The following is an 11,140-nucleotide window of genomic DNA, read 5'->3' on the forward strand; positions in this document are numbered from 1 at the left end:
TTCATGACTTTTAAACAAAAAGTGCCATCACAAATGGAGGGAATTCATATCATTGTTGCTGACAATTGTTATTTTATTATATTTTTTCAACAGAATGGGCTTTAAACACAAGCTTTTAGCCGGACATCATGTATGTCCTTATCAAGTGCATTTATGACCCTTTTACAATCATGACATGTTTTCAACCAGTTCTCTGGTTTGCTGCAGCTTAGCTTAAATGCAAAAATCAGCTGTAATAAGAGAGACAAAAACGAATGAATTTAACCTGCGCTATCTGTATTATTGATTTTCAGTCATAGCATTCAAGACTCTTAAACCCAAATCAGCATAACGGTAGCTGGTGCTGAGCTAATGGTACTAGCTGGTGCTGAGATAATAAAAAAAAAAAACACACAATGAAGTTTGACAGTAAGTCTTTCACATCTATCCACAATGAACTCATCGCGAAACACTTTAGCGTTCCCCCCTTGTGTCATTTTCCATGCCATGTTCCAGATCTCAGGCAACCTCAGTTGACCTTCACCCTCATCCTTCCCCGCCGCTCGACTCCGGTGAAATGAGCTGCTTCACTCTGGCAGGACAGTTCAGGAAGGGAAGTGTATTTTTACTTCCGAGAGCTCTCACGCGGTTCCAGACACTCGATCAGGTGTTTGCCGGTATTCTTTTCAACAGTATTGCTGAGCTCATCTCGGTCCGCGGCGAGTGAACGTTCACCGATCCCATCCTGTTGAGGGAGGTGGCCTTCGTCGTGCCCTCGCTGCCCACGGTGGAGAGAGGGAAGCTCTCGTAGCTTTCTGCAGCCCGGCTGCCGCACTGACACCGCTGCAGGGTCGCCCTCAGCTCCCTCTGGAAGTTGCTGTTGAGGAAGCCGTACACCACGGGGTTGATGCAGGTGGAGGCCATCGCCGTCAGGTGGCACGCGGAGAAGATGGCATCGTGCTGGCAGTCGGGCAGGGCCTGGTGGTGCCAGTCGAAAAGGGTGTTGAAGACATTCAGCGGCAGCCAGCACAGGGCGAATGCTATGACGATAGCCAACAGCATCACATTGATCCTCTGGGCTCCACGAGTCCTCCTGCTGCGCTCCAACATGTCCCTGCACGAAACAGTATGACGCCCATTGTCAGGCAGTTCTCTGAAATATCACACCAGATCTCCGGCACAGGCGTTGGATGTATAAATAGACTGCTGCAAAAGAAAAGTCAATGAGCCCAATGCATGAATAATAGCTCATGTCTCAGATTGCACAAAGCAAAAGATTAGTTTTTCATTTGTGGCCCATTTGTGGTCAGTATCTCATGCAGATGACCCTCAACATTTCATCACACCCTCCGGAACTTCTGTCTAATTTTGTGTAAAAGGTTTAATTCATCTTTCACGGCGCAAAAGTTGTGCACCTTAAAATGCGATCATTCCTGACTGGAAGCAGAAACCTGTTTGCAAACGGGCGGCCCTGTGGCGCAGTGGTAAGCGCTGTTGCCTCACACAGGGAGGTTGTGGGTTCTAATCCGACTTGTGGCCTTTCTGTGAGAAGTTTGCATGTTCTCCCCGTGTCCGTGTGGGTTCTCTCTCTCTCTCTCCGGGTTCCTCCCACCACCAAAAACGTGCAGTTTAGGTGGATTGGTTACACTAACTGGCAGCTTGTCCAGGGTGTGCCCCGCCTCTCGCCCATTGACTGCTGAGATAGGCTCCAGCTTGGCCCGCGGCCCGATAATGGACAAAGCGGTTGGAAAATGAACGAATGAAATGTTTGCACACGCGATTTGAGACCCGCTTTGAGACCCAAATCGATGCCGTCTTGATATCACAAGTAGATCGGCTAAAGGTGGCGATGGCGAGGCGGCGGCTGTTTGACCTGCGTCGTTTCAGGCGCAGGAAGATCCGGAGGTAGCAGAGGAGCACCAGCAGCAGCGGCAGGCAGTACTGGAAGAGCAGCAGCGAGGTGGTGTAGGCGAGGCGGTGCTTGTCCGACGGCCACAGCTCCATGCAGATCAGATGGTCCCTGAAATCAGGCAAGAGAGGAGTGGGAGTGTTCCCTGCTGTCTGGAACGATGAGCTGATATCACAATTCATATCCTTTAAGATGCGTTTACACACGAATGCACAATACAGGCGGCACTTTCATTCATTCATCACACCGCAGTGTGTTACTCCACTAATTGTTCTTTTATATTAAATGATACGTTGCGGTTCCTTTGATGCCATTAATCACATCGCATCTCCCGGATAGAGATAATACTGCAAGTAGTACTACATTGGTTCTTTCCTGCTCCAGGTTCTACCCCTCCGCCAATATCCGTGGAACAGCGCAGCTGACAATGCAGAAGAAAGCGGATTATAATTCCCAGATAATAAAAGCCTTTTTTCCCCCCAAAATCTAAGCGCTTCTCTTCCAAATCACACTCCCATCCCTCCTGCAAGTTTTACATCAATCTGTCAAATCACCATTTACTTTTGCAGCATACAGCCAATCAGGTTTGAGCATATATCTGGTCTCGCCACGCATGTCGATAACCGGAGGTTATGTAATCGATTGTTTGTCCGTCATTAAATCCCTCCTTTGGTGTTTTACATTCATAAAGAAAACACAACTTCTTTAAAAGGCGTATTCATTTTGTTACATTTCCATTTCCCACTGTGATTTCGAATTGAATCATTTCCAGGATTCCCATCCATGTGCACCCCTCTGGCGAATTCGCTCGTTATCAATCATCGAAACGCGTTTCGAAATTCAGCAGCGACGGCCTTTGTCGCAGCCGAAACGACGCCGCGAGCGCCGCAACAGCGACGCAGGAATGATGAAATGTTTGTCAAGGCGCCACGGATATTCTGTATACCACATCTGGTAGCGAGGAAACGAAGACAGACTGAAATAAAAGGCGCTCATATTCAACGGATGAACCGCGGCAGCAAACATTTTCAATCGGGTGCATCAAGGCCAAAAACCCAATGATTATAGAGACTGTAAAAGCAGAGAGGGGGGTGATGAGGAACAAGATTGAATGTCATTTTCATAATTGAATCAAAGCAGGAGGATGATACGAGGCCATCATGAATCCCTATTAGCATTAACCTGCTGACAGAAGCGGTTTGTCAGCTGGTTTCATGAGCGGCTTTACACAAACCTGTCTGGGCTGACTGGTCTTAACAGACACTCGAGCTCACCTGAAGGGATTGGCGGGCAGGCTGATGTTCTGGAAGGGGTCGTTGGTGAGGATGTTGAAGGAGAGGAAGGGCAGAGAGATGAAGCACGCCACCAGCCACGTCAGCCCGACGGCGAGGTAGGAGTGTCCCGCGGCGGGAGACCAGCCGGTGGGGTGGAGGATCAGCTGGTGCCGCTCCAGAGCGATGAGCACCAGGGAGAAGACGGAGACCGTCACCGACATGCACTGAACGAAGGGCGTCACCTGATGGGGAGAGCGGTCGGAAAATGAGCTCACCTGCTGGACATTTATGTGGGGACTCGACCCCAGAGCCTAATCCTGCAGGTCGCAGCCCCGCAGGGCGGTTTGCCCTAACCCTAACCCTAATCTGGGTGGAGTAGATCAATCAAACCCGTTTACACCTGATCACTGACCTTGCACAGGGCCTCCCCCAGCACCCAGCGGTCCATCAGCGTGTATATGACCGTAACCGGGAGACACACGACGCACATGAGGATGTCGGAGCACGACAGGTTGGCGATCAGTATGTTGGTGACGTTTCGCAGCTCCTGCTGCCTGGCGATGATGAACACCAGGCCCGCGTTGCCGAGCAGCCCGACCGCGATGACGGCGCTGTACGCCACGATCAGAAAGGTGGCCCCGCCTACGGAGGGCGGGCACTGAGGGGCGTCGGCCCAGTTGGAGGCCTCCCAGACACTGAGGAACCTGCTATCATTGGACATGGCAGGGAGAGGAGGGGGGGGGAGGGAAAGGGGTGATGCGAGGTGGTGGGGGGGGGGGGGGGGGTACAGCGTGTCAGGAGTCAGGGGTCGGCAGGACCAAGCAAAGCGGAGAGGCTCTTTGTCTTTGTCTGCAGACGGGGAGCAGGAGCAAAGATCCAAATATAGATGTCTTGTTTTCCATGAATATGCGAGCGTCCCGGCGAATCAGCGTTTCCCTGGGAAGGACAGAAAACAACGCTGAGGACAAGGAAACACGAGACAAAGGCATCGACAGAGGAAACCGAGAACAGACAGACGAGACCGGTAACACCTTCTGCTGTCGCTCTCATTTTCTCTCTCGTCTTCAGAACGCCATTATCCACCGTCGCTCATTAACATAATCTATTGTTGGTTTGATGTCAAAATTATCCAGATCACCAAGGAGGCGCTCAATCTGTGTGTGTGTGTGTGTGTGTAATAAGCATTTATTTATGAGTTTCGCATCTTCAATGGGAAAGTCTAAAATCAGCCTCAAGAGGCCGCTTGCATCAAATCCTCAGATCATTTCCACTGACGCGAGGAAAGACAGCAGCGATCAGAGACATCAAACTGGATGAACCAAAAACACCCTTTGCACCTTCCTCTACGGACCCGAGTGCAACCAGGACTTGTGTGTGTGGCGCTACCAGCATGAATTCACACCTCCACCCAAAAAAACTTTAAAGGAAATCCAAATAATGCATCTATGCAGTATTCAGCAACAGTAGCAATGCTGAGAGATGTAACGCAAGGAAACCCCAAGCGCCAACTGAACGGTTTGATCGGTATTTCCATCCTGCTGACACCATCTTCTTCTTCATCAGCAACACACAGGAACACGGATGCAACCGATTGACTATAATAACATACACGAACTTGTGTATAACCGGTCGACAGCCACCCAGTCGCTGACACCTTTTTATTTTTGGGCCCCAGAGAATGGAACACACTCACAGGTGTTCTAGCACATGCACAATGACTCACTGGCGTCATTCACCCGTGCGCTGAAAACGCCTACAAAAATGCTCGCCACCTGCCGTGACGTCGATGCCGCACAGGAATGCAAACACATTCAGGCACTGTGGCGATGTCTACTGACCCGAATGAGCGCGACTGTGCATCGTTTAAACCAGTCCCAGGTGTTACACGACATTTTCTCTTCTTCACTCATTTCTCGCAGGAACCCGATCAGCGGGAAAACCGTCTCGATGCAGAGCTGAAAGTTTTCTCCGACGATGGTTTTGTAGTTTGAAATCTGCTGCTTGCGATCACTGAAATGGCATGGATCCAATGTTTAAGCATTTTTCCACTCTTGACGTTCAGCAGAGGGAGAAAAGCTGGAAATGCATGAAAGATTATATATATATAAAGGAAAGTATGTGTTTTCTAGACTTGTATCCTATTTACACAAAAAGCAATAAAACAACTTCCACAAAACCTTTTTGTGAGTCAAATAAGTAAAACAGACATGCCGAGTTATTCTGCCTTTGATTTATGACTGAGCTTGTTTTTCTATTTAAAGTCCCAATTATATTTGATAGGCTTTGTTTTTTTTTGTGCGTGTCTCATGATTTCTCCAGCGTGCAAAGATGAGCAGAGATGTAATGAAAAGAGTGTGGCTTAATGAGCATTTGATGAACAGAACATTGGGTCTGGTTGGACTGCAGGCGGCTCCGCGTCACAACAAAGCGGTGCCGAACAGAAAACAGGGAACAAAAGGGACGTGAAAAATACTTCATATTTCAGATTCAGGCTGCTTAACTTCGGATGGAACCAAAACCGAGTCTTTACGCAGAGAACAGAAATGTTTTGCAGACGCGCATGAAAATGCATCGGGATGGAAATCTGGAGTGTGAAGCTCCGAAGATGAATGCAATCATTGATCTGAAATTAATTCAAAACAGCGTCCAAGGACATTCAAAACATTGTGTTGTCTGTGTTGTCTCATCAAAGACAAGACAGCCAGTGGTTGCACAAGTAGTCCAGGTTACCGTTACCGATGATGAAGATTAAGTGATGCATGGGGCAGACATGACTCTGTCCCAAGTAATGAGTGTGTTTCAATTAGCTAACGAAGTTTGAAATAATAACTCAGGTGATGTAAATGTTAGCCATTATGGCTAACATTGGCATATAAGCTTCTAGGAAACAGTTGTTGCTCTACTTCTGTCAATTCGGACACCACATGTAGCCCCGAAAATAATCCTAGGCAGCTGTCAAGATCTAAATTGGTTCTGGACATAATTGCTAGATTAATATATTTTTTTTAAATTCAATATATATTCCTTATATTTGGGAGGATTACTAAATCAGCAGTTTGGGATTCTTCCTTTTATGGGGATCTTTGAGGGCGATTTTAGTGCCAAGTTTTACATTAAGGACAGGCTTGTAATTCTTCAAGCTGCAGTGATGATAAGAACTACAGTGTTTTCTGCATCTGGAGCATCCAGATGATAGTAGCATGTAATCCAGTTTGATTTGAACTACACTATATTGTAGTTTGCTTTCTGTTAAAGAATCAATCAATCAATAGGAGTGAAAGGATGTGAGGTGTTCTCATCTTGTGGGAGAATTACTTCTTATAATGAATATAGAGCCAGGAGGGAGTGTGAGACTGTGTCTCCGGCAGAAAATAGAAGGAGGACGAATCCAAGGACGAATCGGCACAAAGAGGAAAACGTGAGCGCGGCCGCATTCACACTTCCTCCTCTGACTGGGTTTGGCTCGTGTTCCAACGAGCCGAACCTTTCAATGAATTATTCAACAAGATTTCAGCACGTACAGCTGAAAATACACAATTAGGATTTATCTCATCACCGGTTAGCATCCTTCGACCGCTCCATCAATCATGGTGGCAGGAATCAAGATCTGTGGGAGGAATATAGAGAAACTAATCCCCCCGCCCCCCCCAAAAAAAGAGTACAACACAACCTCTTTCTCCTTTTTCTATCTTGTGCAATTCCAAACTGCAGGATGCAAGCAGGCGCAGATCAAACGCGATCCTCGCCTCTTATCCTCCTCTTCTCCGACAGCGCTTCAAAGTTTCCACAGTCTTATCTAAATGAGGTCTGCTGGAAGCCTGATCTGGTGTTTACGACGAGACCGTTTTAAATCCATTGAAAAGAAAATGGCCTCATCACAATGTGTCCTGAGAGCCGTTCACGACAAACGATTAGGAATATATGCCATGCCAAAATTGCTAACGGCAATCAGTAAAGGCGCTCATCTCCGCTAAGTTCTACCAGCAGCTGAGAGATAAACATAATTAGCATGCAAACGACTCTGGAAGGGAACACGGATTCTTATTTTGCAGAGGACGAGTCCCTGCGATTGCTTGCGGTCCTCCGTCACAGCCGTCGAATGCGATCAATCAGATCTAACGCTCACCTCAGGTCTTCAATTTGGGCTTGTTGCCATGATAAATGACGTCCTCCATGAATACGTATAGCAATCCTATTGAACACACGGACATCGTTGCTGTCCTGATGGAGAAATCATGTTCTGGATTGAGTCCTTAATCCTTCTGAAATCTCAGGCGAAAATGAGATTAGATTATATTAGGTCTCACTCAGACTACAGCAGATGCTGGTTTTATATTGCTTTGCTTTCCACTGGAAAACCTTGCAGACTGCAGGAGGACGTCTGCGAGGAAGAGGAAGAGGAAGCTTGGGCGTTGTTGGGACATCCCAACAGAAGAATGACCTCAAAGTCCACCAAAGGTTTGGGGCTTCAGAAGAAGTCCTGGATCATTCTCAAGGCCGTCACTGTCGTATGACTAGAAGCCCATAAATCTATGATGGCACAAAGTAAATGCTGAAATATTGATCTACGAGGAATGGGCTAAGATTCCCCAGAAGCTGAAGTCTGAATATCCATCAGAGGAGCCATCTTTTTGTATCTTTCATCGTCTCATCAACAGAGTAGAAGAGAGCGGATAAATAAAGTAGGACAATCCTGCTGATGATCAAAAAGCATATTTGTGACACACACACGCAGCTGACTGACTGGATCTCACTCTGCCAAAGAAAGATACGCTTGAAGAATTGAGTCACTTTGAACATTTTTATGGCTGCAGATTAAAAACAAAACGAAACACCGACTTCTTCTCCTGGAGATCTGAATGCTGTCTGAGCTGCATGGAGTCATTTCATGCTTGTTTTCAATAAGCGCTGACATCCCAAGAGGATTTGACAGGATGCCGTTTACGCCCTTTTTAAACTGAAGCCTCTCCTTCAGCCTCTGAGCTGAAATCGTTAAAGCGAGCGACGCGCGAAGGCGCCTCGGAATATTAGATGTTCCGTCTCCACAGCGTTTTCAAATAGAAACATAAAATCTCTCCACGTCTCTGAATCGATTAAAAAAAAAAAAAACTTTATTTACATCCTGAAACCAAAAACATGCAGACAATAGCCAGCATGTCACTAAAGCTAGACCTTTCACTAATCCGCCATATCTTTGACTAATTTTTTTACATTTGTCCAGCCTTGACACAGCTCACTGGCTGGACCAGTTTATGGAGACTGACAAGTGCGGGGCGGGGGGTGGGGGGTATTTAATTAAGGCTGAGGGGGAAGGACGGTGAATTAACGAGTGAGGCGTCGATATTTCACTTGTCTCCGGATGACCTTTAGCGAAACACTCAATCAGCACAATCATTTCGACTCTGAACACTTTACCCGACGTGTCGACTGGACGAGCACCAAGACATGCGGCGGAATATCAGCTCAGTAGTGGACTAAATATAAAATAGAGAGAACTGAATGATCACGCTGTCTGGCTGCTGAGGGGTTTCAAGTCTGAGCAATTGGCTCGGTCGACTATAGCAAATATCAATATGTGATATATTTATATATATAGATATAATAATATAGAATTATAGAGGCAAAGAGAATAGGAATGGACATATCAGCCAAACGTGCAAATCAACAATCGGCTACATTTTTTTACTTTATGCATTTGTTATTGGGTTTTGTTTAGGTGGAATCATTGTGAGAATAATTTATTCTCTGGTTTCATCTCCTCAGGAACTCTCCAGGCAACGTGATTCTAAACTACAATCCTACGAGGATTAAACGTGCATGATGTCGAACCTACCGAGTCTCGTCACAACAAATATAGATCGTAAATCTTGATTTTTGTGAATGAGGACATTTTTTTATCTCTAATAGCATGAAATGAAAGCAGGTGAAATGAAAAGACTTGACTGCAGCGCTTCTGAATACAGCCGGGGCCGAAGCCGCTGAATTGTTGTCATTTTCAAGCCGACATGCTCTCAGGCGTCATTGAGCGAAGCCCAGCAGGCGAGTGACTCACTCTTGCCTGTGTGTTTCTCACGCTGAGCTGTTGGTGTTAGATGCCATCATAAAAGAAGAAATTATAATGCTCCTGCAGCTTTTAGTCCTTTCACTTTGAAGCAAAGTCATTTCGTTGCACTTGCACGTCTGCACTTAAGTGACAAGTTGCCCTTCATGTTTAAAAAAAAAAAAAGGGCCTAGTCTAGTCCTATGCTGCTACAGGCTTAGTCTGCTGGGGGGATTTCCCACGATGCACTGTGCTTTTCTCATCCACATTCACTTCTCATTAATTCACGTTCGTATAACTCAACTTCTTCCCAGGAGTTTTTCCTCTAATATCAGCAGGGTCTAGTCTGAGATTTCTACCTGTTAAAGGCAGTTCTTTAACATCGGATCATTTCTGTAGATACGCCTTTGTGGAAACGACAAAAAAAGAAAGAAAATTCCCCGAGGCTGCTTTTACATAACAATGCACATCTTTTCCTCTATCGTCGTAGCTTAATGGCATCTCATTACCTCAGGTCTGGTTAAATCATTACTCTTTGACAAGCTTTTAGCTCCAGTGGAACAAAACTGCCTCTGGAACCATTAGCTGCATTCCCATTAGGGCTGGCGTTCATCATGTCTGTTCTCATCCTGCATGGGTTCTGAGGCAGGTGAGGCAGGGCGCCAAAGTGACGGCTGCTGGTTCGTATCAAATTATGCACTTCGTGAAGATTTAAAGAGGATGAAGAGCAGACTCTGATTTAATCTACATCTGCTTGACAATAGAGACGCTGCGACGCCGGACGGCAGCCGGAACCTGAACCAGCTGTTTGGAGACATTTCCTAGAATCTGGCGCATCATCATCAGCTGGACCATCGGAACCCAGAGCTAGAAAAGGAGACCCATCCCTACGTGGGACCTCATCAAATGTCTAATCACATGACTTCCAACTGAAGCTTAAAAGGCATAATCTCGAATACGTCCAGATATGAACAACATCTGCAGCACAGCGTTCGTCTGTCCGTCCCGTCAGCTCATTGGAAGACACTCAAACAAATCAGTGCAGGGTGTCTTTACATTTGGCTTATTAAAAATGTTATTTACTTTAGGATTATTGCCTTACACTGGTGATCGCCTACTGCACACTGAGCTGGTAAAAGCAGCAACGACGTCTAGAACTGCACCGTTGCATTAATTGGGATCCAGTAATCGTGTTTTCATGTTTTAATGGCTTACCCGTTTTAATAATAGAAAATTGGGACGTGTTTTTTTTTCATTTCCCCTCCTTTAAATGCTCAGCTCATGTTCTAATGTAATTTCCTAATACGATAAATTCAAACACAATTTGAATTGTGAATGTGATGCACATGCCGTTAGACCTGCGCTCAGCTCCATCACAACAAAGCTTATCAGAACTGATGGGTGTCATTTTATTGCGCTCCTGAACCCATAGCTGCAAATTCAGCTTTAGTTTAGACCTGAAAACCAACCAACAAACAACAGGTGGAAATAACCTTCACATCAGAAGCATATATACTGGTAGAATTTCCCTTCAGGCTTTTCCCCCCATGTGAAAACTCCCTAAGTTTGTTTTTTTTATCTCAGACGTGGAAGCAAATCAACAAGAGCAGAGACTCACCTCTACCTGTGGATCAATGTTCTGCTGAAACAGCGCCAGACCTGCTGAGTGGAATGAAACATCTGTAATGAGGTTTAAATAGAGATGAGAAATTCCCAAATGGAAATGATTGGCTCTTAAATCAGAACGGAACATCTTGTTCCTCTCGCGCCTGATTCTCATGCTTTTCTGTCGTAAACGACTCACCCTGAAAGGAGGCGCCGCCCTCTCATCCATGTGGCGGCGCCTCGGGTACCATCACTCTGTCTGTTCTGTAAGTGCTGCTTGACAGACCCGATCGCTCAGGGGGGGTATTCAACAGGAGACTTTACACCATCTCC

At 46.2% G+C, this 11,140-nt stretch overlaps 1 protein-coding gene across 1 annotated transcript; it reads right to left on the reverse strand.

The window, feature by feature from the left end:
- Window positions 1–642: 642 nt before the first annotated feature.
- On the reverse strand, window positions 643–3,883 carry npy8ar (neuropeptide Y receptor Y8a). Its single transcript, XM_068752886.1, has 4 exons — window positions 3,575–3,883; window positions 3,163–3,404; window positions 1,853–1,999; window positions 643–1,093 (listed from the first exon to the last, which is right to left on the reverse strand). Exons 1-4 carry the CDS (start codon window positions 3,881–3,883, stop codon window positions 643–645), a joined length of 1,149 nt encoding a protein of 382 aa, XP_068608987.1.
- Between the last annotated feature and the right edge of the window lie 7,257 nt (window positions 3,884–11,140).

The sequence above is a fragment of the Brachionichthys hirsutus genome, chromosome 19 (genome assembly GCF_040956055.1).
Source record: "Brachionichthys hirsutus isolate HB-005 chromosome 19, CSIRO-AGI_Bhir_v1, whole genome shotgun sequence".
Lineage (NCBI taxonomy): Eukaryota > Metazoa > Chordata > Actinopteri > Lophiiformes > Brachionichthyidae > Brachionichthys > Brachionichthys hirsutus.